Consider the following 18,711-nt stretch of genomic DNA (forward strand, 5'->3'; position numbering starts at 1 on the left):
TAAAACTACGATTGTTAAAAAAACTTATCATTTATTTCACTGGTATACCTATAAAAAGATCGAAACATTTTAAGGTAATTTTTAAAAGCAATATTAATAGACAAAACTTTCTATCAGTTTACCGGCGTTGAAGGATGACATGAGATGACTCGGCTATGTAGTCACGAGAAAACCCAGTAATGTTGTTCTTTTAAACTTACAAGAGGCTTCTTTAGCCTTTTATTTCTAATTACAAAATATGTCAGAGAAGCGTGTTCGTGCTTTAAGTATATATATATATATATATATATATATATATATATATATATATGAAGAGGTATATTTCACGACTGTAGTGGTTTATGAAGGAAATGTTTGGACCGGGGCATAGCATCTTTCAAAAATACATGGTCAAGCACCTCTCCCTTACAGAGAGAAAGCATAGAGGTTTTATCAACGTGCTATGGTTTGTTTTCGTTTGGTTTTACACCTTTGAGTTTATTTAAATGAAATTTTATTATGAAATTTAATTAATTTAAAATGTTCGGATTTTTCAGGGCTTGTGGTAAACTTGAGACAATACGCGAGAGATTCTCTTTAAGGAAGCTTTCGGCAACCTGCAAAGTCTGGAATTTTTGTGGGAATCCTATCTTGCAGCCACCTCCTAAAGAAAAATAAATGATGGAAGATTTTAATCAGGGGACTTCCATAGGAAATCATTTTAAAAATGAAGTTAGACTAACAAAGTGAAATGACGATTGTAATCAATTTTATACCTTGAGTACATTCTCTCACTTTTCATGGAAAGATCCTAGAACAAATGAAAAGAAAGAACAAACTTTACGATAAAGGAGAAATTAACAAAGAAAGTTCATAGGCTGGTATATGATCATTATTTGAGATGACAATCAAAATGCACAATTAGTATGATACCTTGGAGACCAAAACACCACGAGAAGCATTCAAAAACCTAATACTGCGGTCATTTATCAGTCGGCATCTTCTCCTACTATTCTACGGATTTGACGGAGAGAATTTGGTTAACTTTCAAATTCCTCTTGATGGCGATCATTTCTTTGAATTTTTATGACTTTTTATGACTTTTTTTATGATTCAGGTGTGATATTGTATTGAGAAATTTGTTGCTAGTCATGCTTAAGGGTTAGGCGACAGATCTGAACCTGTTTGGTCGATGACGGATGAATACAAATCTGGGTCAGCTGCACACAAAATTATTATACGTTACTATGGAGGGTGTGGATAGAACAGATATTGCTTCGCACAACTCGATCAGTTCTGATGAGCTACCGGCTCGGACATAATTACCGTTGAACTACCACACTTGTTTACTGGAAAGTTACGATTTTAAAGGTTTTTAAATACACAGACGTAAGATTTTCCTGAAGTAATCAACACGTCCTTTCTGGTTCTGGGAGGCTGTCGATAGTTATGTTTGAATGACATCGTTTGTATACTGGAAAAGTTACGAATTTAAAGGTTATGAAATAAACAGATGTAAATTTTTGTTGAACGATTAAACATCCCCTTGGTTGACTTGAAAGCGGCGTCTTAATTGCTTTAAAACATAAATTACGTTCCTCACCCGTATATGTATTTAGAAGCGAAAGTTCCTGGATAATCAAGGATTTAACAACAACCACCACAACAAAATTGATTTACCTCCCGAAAAATAGCGAAGCTTATCTGTCTGGGCCCAGTTGTTCGAAGGTTGATTAGCGCTAACCCAAGGTTAAATTTTAATCTGAATTTCTTTATTCCTTTATTCAAATGCCTTTTTAGGATAGTTTCTGGTGTTCTTTATAGAGCATCAAATAATCATATTCATGACAAAAAGAATCCGACTGAATTTTCTCTTAAAGCCATCAGATCTGAAATCAGATTTCACACTAACCCTGGGTTATCTTAACCTAGCTTTGAACAACCCGGCCCTGGAGACAGAAACCTTGGTACACGTGGATAGGAATCAATGGGGCTTGGACAACAATTTGCGTATGGATGATAGGCGTATGAGGGGAATGTCTCTTGCGTTACCTCAAGGATTATAAGCATTAGTCTGTTAAAACTTACGTCGTTGTCCCCAAGATCCTCCGCACTCCTTTCCCAAAAATTCCTCACTCCGATAAACTTTCTATCACCACACACGCATGCGCTCTTTACGCTAACGACCTCCTTGAGAGTCACGTGCGGAACACGCGGCCCGCATGCGCTTCTTGTGTGATAAGGTGTTTTTTTCGGTGTGAGATTCTTGCTAATGTTTAAAGAGTATCTGTGATGTGATATACTCGGTTCTGTGGTAAATTGTTCAAGCTTGCTCCCAGTGAGTCCTCTTTCGTCTTTTGGCGGACACGTTCGAAGCTTTTGTTGCGGTTTTGCCACTCCACACACAAAGGTTGGATTCGGAGGAAGAAGAACAGTCTTTTGACTAACCGCAGATTGATTTCCTGAAAGAAAATAAAGGGGTCTGGTTCAAAAACAAGATTAAAACAGGTTACTCCTTTTTTTTTATTTGTCACTTAACCCTATACACCCAAATGTCAGTGTGCATGTTTTACACTGACACTTCTCTCTATACATTTCCTAAGATGCAAACGAGGAAAAATTGTTCAACAGTCAAGAGCTTCCTTAGTTGATGATCATTTCTGTATTCCTTTCCCTCAATCTACACTGGACCCTCCAACCTTTGAGCCGTGTAGTTGGTTATGATTCTTTAATCATTTCTAAGCCATGCTGGATGCGTGCGATTGCCAAGTTCAGAACGTTTAGCCCTGACATTTCATTCCTTCTTGAGATTTTCCTGCTGAATTAGCCATAAAGGTCATGATATTAAGGGAAATGATCACCAAATAGAGAAACTCTTTAGTGTTCATTACATTCTCCTTGTCAGGGCTGTTGGAAATGTATGAGGAACAGTATGAAATATTTATACTGATGTTGAGGTGTAAAAAGTTGGCACATTGAAATGTTTCAGGGAGATAGGCAACCATAGTGCGTGGCTTTCAAGCGCTTTTTTGAAAATAGTTATGCTCAATGTTCTCAACAAGGAGTTGTTCGACACAATACGGCAGAAAAGACTGATCCCTCGGATATCTAGTAAGAATGATAATAATAAGAATACCTGAGTACGATGCGATACTTTGTTTCCATTCAGTCCTTCCATATCCAGCTTTTGTTGTCCGCTCTGTTTCAATGACGTCACTAACAGTTAGAGAGTGAGACACACGAATAGAGGGAAGAAACCTAAAAGAATGAGATTAATGCAGATGAAAACAGAAAAAAAGCTTTACTAAGGTCAATAATTATCCCTAGATTGTAAAGGAAATCATTTGTCAGAAGACTGCAGGAAATGGGGCTGAGAAACTTTGAAAAGAAGCCGAAAAATGATGGGCGTGACTGAGGGGTACTATTTTGTCATGTAACGAAGAAGGTAGCGCCATTTTCACTGGCTCTTGAAATGAATAGACGCCTAAAGGGTACCGCTTGTGTAAAACCATATAAACATATGGTCACCTGGATGGAAGATCCTCACAGAAGTTCATCAGGTTAGCTCAGTTGATTAAAAAGTTTATGCCAAGTAAATGCCGATCTTAAACTTACCGATCAAATAGTGCTTGAAAATGGGTCCTAAGATCTTTTATTCTTATGAACAGCACTGCATCTGGATTTATTTCACAGGCCTTACCAATATTGAAAAAAAATTAGCCACCTAATAATAATTCCACGAGTGCGCGTTGGATATATGTAAGATGATAGATAGTCCACGGAGACTGTAGGGCCGAGTTCACAATAATCATATCCAACAAGCGCTGGTGGAATAATTGTTTTATCAAAAACGTTTTAAAATATAGATGAATCTTCGCAACTTTATTTTTTTAAGAACAAATAGAATATGAAAATATACAAAGTGACTTTCAGTTTGACTCGTCTTCATACGCGCGCATGGTATAATGGCTCATAACCCATATTGGCTAAGCCAATGAGAACTCTTGAATTGTATTATCCAATGATCCGGTTTTTAACATTTCGTCTTAGTCCAAGTGCACGAGATGTGTTCAGTGTATGCTACAAGAACGGGCCGGGAGCTTTCTTTAAGAAAGCTAACACTGGAACCCCTTGGAGGCACCACCCCACAATTTTTATGTTTGGACAGAGGAATAACCAGAACACGTTAAAAGCTAGACTGGATAATGCGTAAATTCTCCCCATAAAACCAGTCCTACCGGCTTTTACACCATTCTCTCTTCTTTCTTTGCAAAGTGAGTTGGAGCGGGCAAAATAAAAAGCAACAACAACACAAAAATAACAACGACACCAAAAATTGAACCAAAAGTGGTTTTAGCTTACCTTCGCAAGGTCAGGTTCGAGTTTTTTAATTCTTGTAACATTAGCTTCATTTTTTTCTTTCTGTTAATTGATGAAAGAGAATTTAGAGAATAAAATTTTATAATACCACAGAATGGATACGGCAAGATATAAATACTCAGAGGTTTAAGCATCCCCTGATCATGTCTGTCAGATATGGCATGTAAATTTTTAGTCTCACCCATTTCAGGCAGCTTACAGGTCACTGTAAAGGGACTAGTCCCTTATTTTATTATCCCCCAGGCCTGATCTCCCCCCCCCCCTCCTTAAGGCCCTGTGGTATTGTAATGATCTCCCCCTCATTGTAGTTAATTTGTAGGCCTCCATTTACACTCTGTTAGCGACGATTGATCCCCCTTTTGTTACCCCTGAAACCCATACGATCCTCCAAAATCCTCCCTCTCCTTCCCCCCCCCTTCCCCCTCCCCACTCCTCACTCCCCAACAAAAGCAGACTTTTATACCGAATTCTCTCTCAGCTTTTAAATGGGACTATCCGACTGAAAATGCGGTGTTAGTTTACATCATATGATTATTTGGAAGAAATACCTTTAGTTTCTTGAAGAGCCCTCTGAGAAGCCACGCGCAGACTTGCGTGGGAGCAAGTCGGAGAGCAAAACTTACATCTGATAAGGCCTGTAATGTAGGGCACATTAAATTAAGCGATTATGAGAAAGAGCGAAATTCACTTGTAGATCGTTAGAAGAGTGAAGAAGCTTCTCGAAGGAGAATTTGAAGGGATGAGGTGGGTCTAATGGTCTCATAAAAATAATTTGTTTTCTAAAATAATTTCCCCCTTTCAAGACAAAGAGTGACTTTTATATGAAGTCACACTTTGCTGATTCCGGTTCTAAAGAAAGTACAAAACCTTACCCTATGGTAGTCATAAGTGCATAACTGAGCCTCTTTTTCGATTACAGACGAAAAGGATTATGTCAGAGGGACTACCACTAAGGTTCTCTCAGGAACTAGTCTCATCTTTGAATTAACAAAAAACAAGTGCGGTGTTATTCGATTTATGACTTGAAAGGAACATACATAATGTTTTAGGGATCACTCCATATTGAATATAGCGATGCGTTGGTATAAAATTGTGAGCTGAACATGTAATAGAAAACTTATTGATTAGCCTTGTTATCCGTTGAACTTGAAAGTTTAGCGGTGTTGCATTAGATTGAATTAACTGATTTATTACCTTTTCCTCTCGATTTAGAAGGGAATTAACCACCGACCTGACGCAAAATAAACCCTTTGCAAAAGAAATTGAGAGAATATTACTAAAACCTCTTGTCAGCACTACATTTTCACCCAGCTTCAAGACTGCTAAATTATTGTAGCAGTACAATTATCCTTAAATAAGAAGTTTTTTAAACAGAAATATGAATACCATGCCTTCTTCCCAACAATGAATGTCCATAACTGAGAGAAACAATTTAAAAATTTTTTTTATCTTTGATAAATGAGGTCTATGAAATGTGATGAAGTGTTGGCTTACCGGATTTCTAAAGTCCAGTAAAATCGCCCTATCTATGTTGCTTAGAGCCTCGTGGAGATCTCCTGGTCAAAGAAAGAGCCAAGCTGTTTCAAGGTTCACATTAAGATATGGAATGACAGAATAATTACACCACTCTGTGATATCACTCTAAATGAGCTATTCATTCAACTCAGTGCAAAGGAAGCTCTGTATGTGCTTTTATAAGGAAACTCGCCAAAGAAATTTACTAACCACTGCTTGCGTAAAATTAAATCTTTTCAACATGAAAGGCAAAAGAACTTTGTCGTGATTTGAGAAAGGTGAAAGATGATGCCAAAATTATTCATGATCGTCATTTGCAATACGTTATAATCTTCCCCATCTATGGCCATTGTCCATGGCTTATCATTGCGCTTTTGTCAGTTTGTTATTTTTCTTTGTTACCCAGCTAATATTTTTATTCTTTCTCCCAAAATGGAAGCAGTTTTATACGTCGCAAATTCGTACATAGCTTTGTTGGTTATTAATCAAACATATTGTACAAGTCCAATTCTTCTCAGACTGGCAAGCACAAGTATCGAAATGCCTAGCGACTAGTAGCTTAGCTGAAATAGTGGTGGTGACTTTTAACTAGAGAGGAAACTTTAGATATCCTGTCTCTTGCTTTTAAACAGTATAAAGTTACCTGAGTGAATGTAACAAAAGCATATTCTCGCAAGGATAGGGACGTGCAAGTGAAGAACCCTTCCCGTGATGCAACCTGCCTGACACTCATCCTGAAACGAAAAAAAACAATGATTAAGCCGTTATCTCTTGCTGCTGTTAACCGAGAAATATCTCAAGCAAAAAAACCGACTGACACTTCATAGAATTCATACACCACACACTTTACCTTTTTCCAGCTGACCACCTCCATGGCTCGCTCAAACTGCCGTATTGCCTTCTGGTAGTTTAGAAGGTTTTGCAGTGCAACTGCACAGTGGAAATGACACTCAAACAACTGCGAAGTGAATGAAAGAAACTGCACTCGGTATGATAGCTTTTCTTTACTTTTAGCGGCTACGTAACGCCGTAATAACTTTGCAATTTCGTTTCGCCCAGTACAACTTACCAGCAGCCGTAGTTTCTCTTTGTTCCAGTGTTTCCTCCATTTCATCTTGTAGAGTAGGTGTAACACTTCCCTGTAGTTGGCTTCAGCCTGGCAATATTTCAAGACAAATTTTAGGAATATCTTTCTTGATATTCGCTCCAGGTAAAGATAATTTCAATTTTAAGTTTTGCGATACTCCTTAACGATATGATTTACCCTATCATACTTCTTGTTACATCTCTCTCAGTTAATATGAACGCCATGATTGGTTGATTAAAAGGGTTGTATTTCACTGTGCAGCCCGCTAACTAAAAAAATTTAGTTTGAATTGAAATCACCCCCTTCAATTTTAACCCAGAGATGTAATAAATAGTCCCGATTTCTTTTTCCTTGAAGTACAGGACCTCATTTTCCCCGCTAGGATTTATGGTCCAAACACGAAGTGTGCTGCCCATAAATCCAAGGGGGAAAATGGGGTTCGGGAACTCACAGTAGAGACCTCGTTAGTAAGTCAACAGAAAAAGGTAATTTTGCCCCCTTCCCCATTCCCCCTCGGAATGTTACATAACAATATGGCGCTCTTCGATTGTATGTGTGATTGTGTTATTGTTTATCTTACGATTATGTCACTCCCTATCTATATATGTACAAGTTGATTCGTCACCCTAACAACCGATAAAACTTCATTATTTGAAAGTTCCCGTTAACACATGGAGTTTTGTTGTCAGTTTTTCGGCCGCTTTTGCAATAATATTTGCATTTGAGCCGGTCTCACACATTTTTCAGGCTAATTTAATTCTTAATCGTATTGCCTTGTGCATGTATCAACGGATTAATTCATTTAGTTAGAAGAAGAAAAAAAAATTAGATACATTTTATTTCCTCACGCGTTTCTTATGAGCGTGCTTCTTAAACAATGGTAGTCTCTTTATGCTAAACTACTTTTACTAATTATGATAGAAGCTCTCTCTTCTGCCAAGAAGTGTTTAGATACAAACATTGCATTGACATTTTCAAGTTTTGTTTAAATTTATATTTGGAAGTCGCACCGAAGTCGAGTTTAGTAAATTTGAATAATAAAAGCTTAAATATAATTTTACATTAGTTAATGACATCGTTTTCATTTTGCAAAATTATAAACATTGAAAGAATAATTATGAAAATCTTGAAGAGCCAAATAATTTCCTTTGCTGAAAGGAAAACGCTCGGTTACCCATTTCAAGAAGAAAACCGTCAATAATTTGACTTATATTCTATATTGTAATTCGTAAGAAAAGCATTATATTCGGCACAGACTTTATGGTAAATTTTTAATGATAAGAACCAACAGAAAGGCTAACTGATGAACACTGCGTAACCAATGGTAACAAGCTCGATGTTAGTGCTTTAATATTGCAATAAATGACCAGATATGTTGTAAAATATTTCCGATACGAGATTGTTCAATGTTATAACAGTGAAACAAAATACCTTTTTCCATGATTTCTGCCTTTCGAATGTCACGGCCGAAAGGAAAGCTCTTTGAGCCTCCATGTTCGTTGAAATAACTGTCATCGAACTCTCTTCACTCAGACGTATGTTTCGTAGATAATTGGCTGCTTCAGATAACAGCTCATTAAGGCAGCTATTCGTTATATCTTCGTTGGCACAAACACACATTTAACGCCATTAAAATTTAAATATGCGACAGTGGATCCTAACGAAGCTGGTAAACAGATTATGGAGAATATTTCGTTCGTCGAATCTTGAAAAAACCGGCTTCGTGTTTAATTTCCGCGTACTAAGCAGCTGATTCCACATAGGGAATGTTTTATTTATTAAGAATCAGTATGCAACTTAATTTGCATATGGGGAACATACGAAATGTTTTGCATTTCTGAAATCTAATTCATAAGGCGGATCCACGTATTCCCGAAGGGTCTTTCGCGAGGAAAAGATCCTCATCAGACAAACTTAAAATATTCAAACCACATTTTTATATTATAGTTAACTATAAACAAATTTTTGTTGAAATCCACTTTGGAGTTTTCACCTAGTCGCTTTTAACGTTAGTTATCTAAGCTTCCATTTTTCTGGTGTTACTGTGCATGTGATATTTTTCGCCTGCATGGCTTTCCGGCCTGGAGCACTCAGGTTTAACAGTGAAAAAATATTTTAGATCAGCGAGGTCGATCAGATACAAGTTTATTGGCGGAAAACTTATTGAATTTATTGGGATAGAGGCAGAATGGGCGGTAAAGAAAAGGATTTAGTAATACCATCACTGAAAATGGTTTTTAATATATTTTATTTCCCATTCATTATAGAAGTTGGTTAGACATGGAATTGAATAATTTTTGCCTAGGAGCTTGCCAACTAAAGTGCTTTCTCGGCACAATATGTTGTAAATAATAATCAGTTCTATACTAAGAATTGTTGCTCTCTGAGATGATGGTATTATTTTACAAGAGACTCTGATAAGTAATCAAGCAAAATACTTCACGAAATTGGTTTTTTTTTAAACCATCCTTTGTAAGTTACATTGATACAGGTTAATTGATATCTCTACTCTTGTTGAAATACTACTGAAAGAGGTTTCATTTGTCATATTTAATTAACAATTGGTTGTTTAAGTTGGTTAGACTACAATGAAATGCTTATTGCCGAGTTACGGGCAAAATAGGTGGATTCCTGACACCATATTGGACATATTTAGTTGCAATGATATCTTTGGGCACAAATGTCTACAAAAAATGATAAACATCGAAAGAAAAGACCATTTAGTTCGATACTAAGATTTGTTTCTCTCTGAGATGATGGTATATCTGCAAAGAGACTGATAAGTAATCGGCATCAAGCAAATACCTAACGAAATTTAATTTGGAGACCATCCTTTGTAAGCAACATTGTTGCAAGTTATTGATCTCTACTCCTGTTGAAATATTTTTTCATGCCTTGTATTTTTATGTATTTTTTTTTTATTATTTTTTTTTTATTTTTTATTATTTTTTTTTATTTATTTTTTTTTATTTTCACTTAAAGCACAAATACTAGAATAATACAAACAAATACAAAGTTAATTACACTAACGCTTACGCTACTCACTAACACTAATTACGAAATACTGCGTTACATTACATTCACAGTCGGCTAGATTTAATTTATGTTGTGGTTATATAATAATATAAACCTAATTTGTACAAATACTTCTACATCAAATTCCTTTTTTGGTAGAACGACTGTATATACAACTGCGTTGTATTTTTATGTATATATTTCTAAGTTACTTCTCAATTGTAAAATCAGTTCCTAAGTATAGTACAGGAATAGTGTTTCACAAAGTCTACAAAATACAGTGACATTAATGCATAAGTTCTCCGTTTTAGCACAGCAGCTTATATAAGAAGCTAAATTACATTTGATTGGTTCTTACACGTGATCTATTGAAGAACAGACGAATCGATGACGTCACGACTAACAACACTTTGCTTTGCATGAGGGGACGCAAATCGTCTGTACTGTAAGTATCCCGGAGAGTCCCCTACATTTTCTTAGACTTTTAGTCTAAGAAAATGTATGGGGACTGTAAAGTGTCATAATCCTGTTGCTACTGACATCGATGTGACAGATAATTGCTTTTGCACTGTTTTCTTTGCCGGCTTATACTTGTCATCAAGTTTCAATAAGACGGCTATCATTTTTCACAAGAATAATGAAGTTTTCGTAAATTGTGAGATCGGATGGGATTAAAATGGGATTAAATCACCTACAGAGCTTGATATGTACTTACAGTGCAGACGATTTGCGTCCCCTCATGTATCAGATAAAAAAAAAGTTTCCAAGTTGCCGGAATGTGCATGTTCAGTAATAGATCACAGAAGACGTCAAAGAGTGGTAAGAACATCAGTGACACACCCGGCAGTGCCTCGTGTGCCACCATTTTTGTTCTTCAGTACCACATTTTGACGTCATCTCTTATCTGTCACTGAAAAGAAATACTGCAACGTGGTTGCTCTGTACTCCATTATTACAGGGAAAGATAAAATATAGCAATCAGAGTAACGGTGCGTAAAATCCACTCTGACCGGTTAAAAGTCAGCCTCGACCAGGCATACCCTCCTTGGTCAAAGAGATGGATGGAATTATAGAAAGTTTAGAAAAAAAAGAACAATAATGATGTAGATTTGTTAAGACACGACTATTTGCCAGCCATATGTGCTCATAATCGGGCAGGTACAGGATTGACTTTCTCGTGTCTAGAAACTCAATGATGAACTACGTGACTACATTTCTTTTGATAAAACATACTCACTTAAATGAAATTTTATAGGCAATTTATACTGTAGCGTCTAAAAAGAAGTCCTATAATACATATAACTTTCCTTTGGGAAGCTGGGCCGGCGAATCGAAAAGCAACTCTATCTATAACCAGCTCCCTCTTATCCTGAAACTCACAATCTAGTCGTTGTCCTTTTATTGAAGCTTCAAGGATGCAGGGTACATCGGGATTCAGCAAGTGGTATTGCTCAAAAAAAATGTAAAATCCGGGATGGTTCCCACTCACCCCTCTATCTTCGCTTTGGAAACGACCCTCCGAGACAACTTCACCGTTGAGTTCAAGTTTTACTGTATATTTCTTTCCTGGCTCCCCAGTGATAGCAACTCCTCCCAGTAAAATTGGAAAATCGACAGAAAAAGAGATGGACTCAGTAAACTCTTCAGAGGCAAGAGAAAAAAAAGGCATCTGAAGTAAACCCGAAATTCTACAGCAACACCGAAGATTTCTACTGTTTAAACACCTTGGGATGCAAGAGAACTTCCCAGGATTCCGATTTAAGCTGAAGTTCAGGAAGATTTCAATAACCTCGGTTTTTTTTAGTATTTTGGTTTCAGCGACATGTTCAGCAAATTCGCTCTGAGACATTAGCGGGAAACGTATCAGTTTCACAAGCTCTTCTCCGATAATTGTCCTTTTTTCCTTTCCAGTGGGTGTTTTTCCTCGTTTTTCGCAGATAGTCTCTGCCCAGCGATTTACAGCTTGAAAAACTTTCACCTCCTTGATATCAAGAGTATCTCTTTTTAATATGGAAACCAGAAGACTGTTGTCGTCTTGGATTGCATCTGAGGCAGACTCTAGGACCTTCTCCGTAAGTGTATCAATAACTTTCCAGCAAACACTTTTCAAATGGACCTCCTCCATTTTTTCTATAAGCGGCAGTAAATCCAAGACATTTTCAGCGTTGATATTTTTCTCTAAGAAACTTCTACACCGGTCTGCTAGCGACGGAATCATGTACTTTTTGGCCAAATAGAGCACTTGGATAACACAATCTCCTGTCAATTTGACCTCATCGTAATAGATGAAACGTAAGAACTCATGAAATCCCTCTAGATCGCAGTCTGGGAGACCGATATATTCAGAAGGTTCTTTAAGGTCACCGTAGAACATCTTATAGAAAACAGGGCTACTGACAGCCAGGATAAATTTGTGACAAGGGATGTTAACTTTACGAGAAGAACTTCCTTGCCATCTGCGACAGTGAAGTAAACATCGGCCATGAGCGGGTTTCCGTACATGTGCTTGATTCGCTCGCTGACTGTGTTCTTAGTGAGCTGCCATTCACACACATCGTTACTAGAGCTTGCTGTAGCCATTTTCAAATGGATGTGGAGGGCGAAAACAGTCTGTAGTTCGAAGCGAAAGCAATTTTCTGGAGGATCGAAACAGCGGAAGTGAATAACATGAGCGAGCCTGGAACTAGTGGAAAATTGTCAGCGGATTAGATCCAATAAGAATATGCTATTCATGTACAACTAGAATTTACTACGCATCTTAACTGGGTCTGTGTCTGTGTCTGTGTCGAAATCGTCCACTACTTAGACGATGGAAAAATCGTTAGATTCGCATTTAGATGACATGTAAGCCAGTTGTTTTCTTTCTTTACCACATAGTATCTTATTTCTATTACCAATATGTGTATTTATCCGGTTTGCTATTCTTCTAGAATGTCTGAACATGGCGTCATTGGAGTATTATGTAGCGATCAGCAAGGACTGGCTTTGTCAGGTTCGTGAAGTTTATGTGAACTTTACATTTCCCTTTAAAGCTATTTTGTACCCATTTATTTTCTTGCCATCCTTAGCTTCAGCGTACAACGCCAATATAATGTGTTTTTTATTATATGATGGTAATTAGTAATTAGTCACTTGTAAATCACATGACATTTATTTTGATAAGCTTTTTATCATAATGTTTTCTGAACATATATAATGCACTGAGTGTAATAAACATAAATTCTCAACTCGTTTACATTCCGAGTTGGTTGTTTTGGTGAGGTTGGGAAATAACATTTTTCCTGTCAAGCAAGTTAAAAAAATACTCTGTGCAGTACAAGAATACTCAAAAATAACTAAAAATTGTTTATAAAGAAAACCTTTACATTGCCAAAGAAGTGAGGTACAGTGTCAGTTCATCAGTTTATATAATGTTCCTATTCTCTATTGTAAATCTACATGTTTGTTTATTCTTGTTGGGATTTTGTTAGTGTTTTAACCCTTTAACTTCCAGATCAAATGTTTAATTCTCCTTACTGTCAACCATACAATTTTTATAATGTTCAGATAATTTAGTATTGGATCAACTAATTATCCCCAAATTGATATTCTTCTTCATTCTCATCACTTACCTGGTTGTTATTGTATTGATATTGTAAGGAGAAATTCTGTCTCGGTTACTCATAGGAATTAAAGGGTTAAGCTGAACTGTCTCAACTGACTTTTGCTGCACCTATTTCCTCAGAGCTATGGAGGTTATTTTGTTTTTTTCTATCTTTTTTTTCATAAATCCCCTCTATTTCATCATACAGTTGAATCTTAATAACTTAAACCCTTATTAACTTGAACTAAAATAAATTTCCCCCAGATTTCTGTCATACATCAACTGAAATTTTACCCTTGCTAATGCGAGCCCTTGATAACTCAAACCTTCTACAGACTGAAAGCAATTTTTGTTTCCCTCCAGGTCACTCTCTATATGTTTTTCAAAACATGAAAAATCAAAACAGACAGTGTACTACAGTCCAAAATGTTGTGATTTATGCAGAAATTTAATGTTCCATTTTCACTCAACTCCTTTATAATTTCATTTGACCAAAATGTAGACTGTATGAATAGAAACACAGTTTTCCCTTATTTTCAGTGCTTTGTTTTCTACTCCCAATCTCTTGATTTCCTGATAACTCTAACTCATTTCAATTTATTTTGAAGTTTTGAGTTATTGAGATTTGACTGTAGTTTATGAAGTATAAGTTAAGTGCACGCAATGAAGAAAAGATTGTGCTAGATTTTTTAAAGCATTGGAAGACTATTGTTAGCAACACTTCCCTCAACCATTTCCCCTCTTCCCCCCCCCTCCCCCCATTATTTTATCAGGTGTCTCTGATAGTCTGCTGTTACCTACAGTAGTTTATACTCCTGGGTGGAGAGGGGTACAAGGTTTCCTCAAGATTGCAACACATATGACCCAACCAAGCAAGAATTAATCCTCTAGATCTCTTACTGTGCTTTATTTCACAGCAGTTACATTGTACCTCTCATTTTCTTTGCTCTACAGACAGTTGTGTAGGTTATAACATTATTTCAAGTACAACAAAATTGCACAAGCCCATAGGGAAAGTACAATTTGTAGTTTTTTAAAAATTTTTAAGCACTTATTTTGCTTCTAGTAATATAAATGAAAAGAGTACGTATGTCTTATTTGCTGAAAACAAGTGCATTTTTCATGTCACAGAATTGCAAAGTTGTTACAAAAGTGTAAATTACAAATAGCATGTGTGCACTGACAAAATTATGTTCATTTTGACTCTCTGTGATGGGTTTTTATGTAAATTGATATCAAGTAATGACAAGATTTCTTGTGTAATGGGGTGTAAATAAGCATGAGTTAATGTTTTAAAGACAATGAAATTGCACTCGCCCTATGGGCTTGTGAAATTCTGTTGCTTTGAAAAGTTATTCTTGCTTCTTAATTAACAGTGAACTGCCCTGAAAATCACCTAGTAATTACCTAGTGCAATTATTAAATTAGATATTATGTTATTACTTCATAATAATTTACATGAATCACAAAGCATCACAGATAGTTTAGAGCCTATTTGTAATTTGCACCTGTGTTACAACTTTGCAACTTTTCATTTCATGGAAATTGCACTTATTTTCAGCCAATGAGAAGCCTGTAATCTTTTCTAGTTTATTTTTACCAGCTAAATAGGGAACTTACAGAAAGTGCAATTTGTTTGACCAGCATACATATACAAACAATATTCTTAATTGTTCACTCTTTTTTATGGCCATATTGTATATTGAATTTGTGTATTTTGCATCTAATTTTCTTTCCTTATTCTATGCACTCTGCAAATAGCTAAAGGTACAGCAAATCCCATGTATGCAGGACTGATTTCCTCTTTGGCAGAGAACGCAAAACAAATTTACCCAGACAGAGTGCCTGTTATTTGCTTGGAGTCAGATGCATGGTAAGTAACTTTTTGAACATAGGTCAAGGATGCAAGAGTTAAACATCAGTGATCAAATAATATTTTAGTGAGGCTGAAAAATGCATGAGGGTCTCACAGTTAACCCTTTCACTCCCAAGATCTCTGGAGTAATTCTCCTTACTGTCTACTTTACAATTCTCATGATGTGATTATGGAGAATTTGGTATTGGATCTTGAAACTAATAGTACCCATATTGTGCTTTTTTTTAATTCTCATCACCTGTCTGATTGTATTGATATTGTAAGGATACATGTTAATGATGTCATGGTCATGATGAGCAAATCTTTTGTGACATTTCCACTGCTTGTGCTAGGCATTAATCCTATTTTATTGCAGTAATAATAATAGTAATAATAATAATAATAATAATAGTAATGATAAAATTAAAAAGCTAATTAGGGACACCAATTTAATTGACAGTAAAACTTATTAAAAAAGTAATTGAGACAATTTCATCCACTGTACATTGATTATTCTCATCTAAGAGTTAAAATATGAAATCTTCATGTACAATCAAAAACCTGTAATCTATTGTTTGAATTGTCTTTTTATGAAATTACCTCTTCCAGCCAAAAGTAAAAACAATTATTAACCACGAACACATAGTGTGGTCTGCCTGTGGTTATCTTTGAACAAAATAATTCTCAAAATAGTTTTGATAACAAAAGAGTTTATGGAGACTAGTCAGGGAAATTGATAACTTGACTGTAAGACCCTTTGGAACAATGGGGGTTGAACTAAAACTCCTCTTAATGTTATCATTTTCTTATTATTTCTTCTTTCAGTAATCTGCTTGTGAGATCAGAAGGAAATGTCACAGTTGCCATCCATAAAGTTCCCTCATAACATACACAACAGTTGGAAACATGAAATTATTATAGCCCCAATTTTTGTTTGTAAATGAACTTTGAATTTCCAATCAATAAAAGAAAATAAAGAATATCTCTGAGTGAAATTAAAAACAAATTTGATGTGTTCCATTAGGGAGAATGTAGGCTGGGTGAGGCTGTATGTTTGTAAACTATTCCTAATGAGCAGCAAGGTATTGATGAAAAGGGAATATCCCCCTGAATTGCGGACAAGAAGTCTGCACCGGGAGGTCTGAAAAGATTAAGCATCTTTATGGCATTTCTGTAACCACTAAATGTTCAGAAGTGATGAACCTGTAACTTCTCCTTCCAATTCCAATATATTATCTTACAAACTGGTAGGGAGAATAGGCAAGCTTATCAGCAAGAGTTTGTGATGTTGTTACACATTTTGCTTTGTTTTCATATGAAACAAAAGATTCCACATTGCCGGAATGTGTACAGGTATAGATCACAGAAGACATTTAAGTGTGGTAAGAACATCAGAGACTTAGCAGCACCTCGTGTGCCATCTGTTTTCTTCTTCATTACTACATTTTTAAGTCAGCTGTGATCTATCACTGAACAGAAGCACTGCAACATGAAATCTTTTTGTTAAACATATCATTGGTTGCTCTGTACTCCATTATTACTTTAAGGCAAAGATCTTCCAATAAGAGTTACAGTGCACATAATCCACTCTGACTAGTTATAAATCAGTCTAAAACAGGCATACCTTTCACGGTCAAAGCGATGGATGGAAATATAGAGAAGTTTAGGAAAAAATGTAGATATAGACTTGTTACGACATAGACTATTTACCACCCAGGTGAGTGATAAAAGACAAAAAATGAGCTGGGGACTGGTTTGCTTGTAATTGGACAGGTACAGGAGTGACTCTCCTTTGTCTAAAATCTCAAATCATGATGATCTTTATGACTAAGTTTCTTTGATGAAGTATGCTCACTTGACTAAAATGATATAGATTACGTGCTCTTTAAATGTCTAAAAAGAATTTCTGCAATGCATATATCCTCACTTTGGATGGCTGGGCCAGCAAATCGAAATGTAACTTTCTCAGCAACCAGCTCCTTCTTACTTTGTCTTCCATAACTAAATCGTTCTCCTTTGATTGACGCTTCAAGGATGTAAGGTAGATCGGGATTTACCAAGTGGTATTGCTTAAAGATAATGTAAAAACCATTTCTGCCGTTCCATCTCTCTTCGCTCAGGAAACAACCCTCCGAGACAAATTTATCGTTGAGTTTTAGTGTAACTGTATATTCCTCTCCTTCTTTCCCAGTGATGAAAATTCCTCCAAGTACGATTGGAATATTGACAGAGAATGAGGTGGATTCAGTAAAGTCGCCAGAACGAGGTCTTAGCGGACGGATCCCCCAGGGGTAAGGTTCATTGACTCTATTGCAACGCCGCAGATGCAAAATGTTTAGACACCTTGGAAAGCAAGAAAACTCTCTGGGAATCCGATTTACGCTAAAATACATAAACATTTCAATGATCTCAGTGTCTGTGAGTATTTTGGTGTCAACAACATTTTCAGCAAATACACTCTGTGGCATAGAAGGGAAACGTATTAGCTTCAAAATTTCTTCCCCAATAATTGTCCTTTTTTCCTTTCCACTAGGAGTTTTTCCTTGTTTTGCACAAATAGTCTCTGCCCAGCGATTCACAGCTTGAAAAACATCCACCTCTTGGACATCAAGACTATCTCTCTTCAATATAGGAACCAGATGAGTGTTGCCTTCCAGAATTGCATCAGGGGCAGATTCAAGGACTTTCGCTGTACGTGTATCAATAACTTTCCAGCAAACACTACACAAATGGGCCTCCTCCATTTTTTCTACAACCGGCAATAAATCCAAGACATTTTCAGCGTTGATATTTTTCTCTAAGAAGCTTCTACAACGGTCTGCTAGCGACGGAATCATGTACTTTTTGGCCAAGTAGAGCACTTGGATAACACAATCTCCTGTCAATTTGACCTCGTCGCAATAGAAGAAACGTAAGAACTCAAGAAATCCCTCTGAATCGCAGTCAGGGAGATCAATATAATCAGAGGGTTCTTTAAGGTCACCATAGAACATCTTATAGAAAACAGGGCTGCTGACAACCAGGATAAATTTGTGACAAGGGATGTTGACTTTACAAGAAGAACTTTGCCCATCTGCGACAGTGAAGTATACATCGGCCATAAGCGGGTTTCTGTACATGTGCTTGATTCGCTCGCAGACTGTGTTCTTAGTGAGCTGCCATTCACACACATCGTCAGTAGTGCTTACTGTAGCCATATTCAAATAGATGTGGAAGGCGAAAAGTGTCCGTAGTTTGAAGCGATATTGATTTTCTAGAGGATCGCATAAGCGGAAGTGAATAACATGAGCAAGCCTG

At 36.5% G+C, this 18,711-nt stretch overlaps 3 protein-coding genes and 1 pseudogene across 3 annotated transcripts; 1 reads left to right on the plus strand and 3 right to left on the minus strand.

Moving 5' to 3' along the window:
- Positions 1–11: 11 nt before the first annotated feature.
- Positions 12–8,717, minus strand: LOC113686644 (uncharacterized). The gene is made up of 13 exons (XM_027204291.2): positions 8,393–8,717; positions 6,944–7,030; positions 6,725–6,832; positions 6,518–6,608; positions 5,854–5,915; positions 5,554–5,607; positions 4,908–4,994; positions 4,342–4,401; positions 3,595–3,674; positions 3,116–3,237; positions 2,068–2,441; positions 756–790; positions 12–643 (listed from the first exon to the last, which is right to left on the minus strand). The coding sequence occupies exons 1-13, from the start codon at positions 8,579–8,581 to the stop codon at positions 577–579; spliced, it is 1,416 nt and encodes a 471-aa protein (XP_027060092.2). The 5' UTR covers positions 8,582–8,717; the 3' UTR covers positions 12–576.
- Positions 8,718–11,218: 2,501 nt separating this feature from the next.
- LOC113686584 (BTB/POZ domain-containing protein 6-B-like) lies at positions 11,219–12,656 on the minus strand (annotated as a pseudogene).
- A 35-nt stretch (positions 12,657–12,691) lies between these two features.
- Positions 12,692–16,396, plus strand: LOC149044730 (ragulator complex protein LAMTOR5 homolog). Its single transcript, XM_089208011.1, has 4 exons — positions 12,692–12,820; positions 12,907–12,968; positions 15,321–15,432; positions 16,240–16,396. Exons 1-4 carry the CDS (start codon positions 12,786–12,788, stop codon positions 16,298–16,300), a joined length of 270 nt encoding a protein of 89 aa, XP_089064137.1. The 5' UTR covers positions 12,692–12,785; the 3' UTR covers positions 16,301–16,396.
- LOC113686629 (BTB/POZ domain-containing protein 6-B-like) lies at positions 15,765–18,689 on the minus strand. The gene has a single exon (XM_027204278.2). It carries the CDS (start codon positions 18,609–18,611, stop codon positions 17,289–17,291), a length of 1,323 nt encoding a protein of 440 aa, XP_027060079.2. The 5' UTR covers positions 18,612–18,689; the 3' UTR covers positions 15,765–17,288.
- Positions 18,690–18,711: the final 22 nt, after the last annotated feature.

The sequence above is a fragment of the Pocillopora damicornis genome, chromosome 5 (assembly GCF_964200805.1).
Source record: "Pocillopora damicornis chromosome 5, jaPocDami1.2, whole genome shotgun sequence".
NCBI lineage: Eukaryota > Metazoa > Cnidaria > Anthozoa > Scleractinia > Pocilloporidae > Pocillopora > Pocillopora damicornis.

Bases quoted from the DNA above. Each gene is read 5' to 3' on its own strand.
- LOC149044730 (XM_089208011.1), top strand. From the start codon at position 12,786: ATGGAAAAATCGTTAGATTCGCATTTAGATGACAT. The intron at 12,821-12,906 runs GTAAGCCAGTTG...CTATTCTTCTAG, and splicing joins GATTCGCATTTAGATGACAT to AATGTCTGAACATGGCGTCA. The intron at 15,433-16,239 runs GTAAGTAACTTT...TTCTTCTTTCAG, and splicing joins TGCTTGGAGTCAGATGCATG to TAATCTGCTTGTGAGATCAG.
- LOC113686629 (XM_027204278.2), bottom strand. From the start codon at position 18,611: ATGGCTACAGTAAGCACTACTGACGATGTGTGTGAATGGCAGCTCACT.
- LOC113686644 (XM_027204291.2), bottom strand. From the start codon at position 8,581: ATGTGTGTTTGTGCCAACGAAGATATAACGAATAGCTGCCTTAATGAG. The intron at 3,675-4,341 runs GTAAGCTAAAAC...AATATTGGTAAG, and splicing joins TCGAACCTGACCTTGCGAAG to GCCTGTGAAATAAATCCAGA. The intron at 2,442-3,115 runs GTATTCTTATTA...ATTTTCTTTCAG, and splicing joins AAGTATCGCATCGTACTCAG to GAAATCAATCTGCGGTTAGT.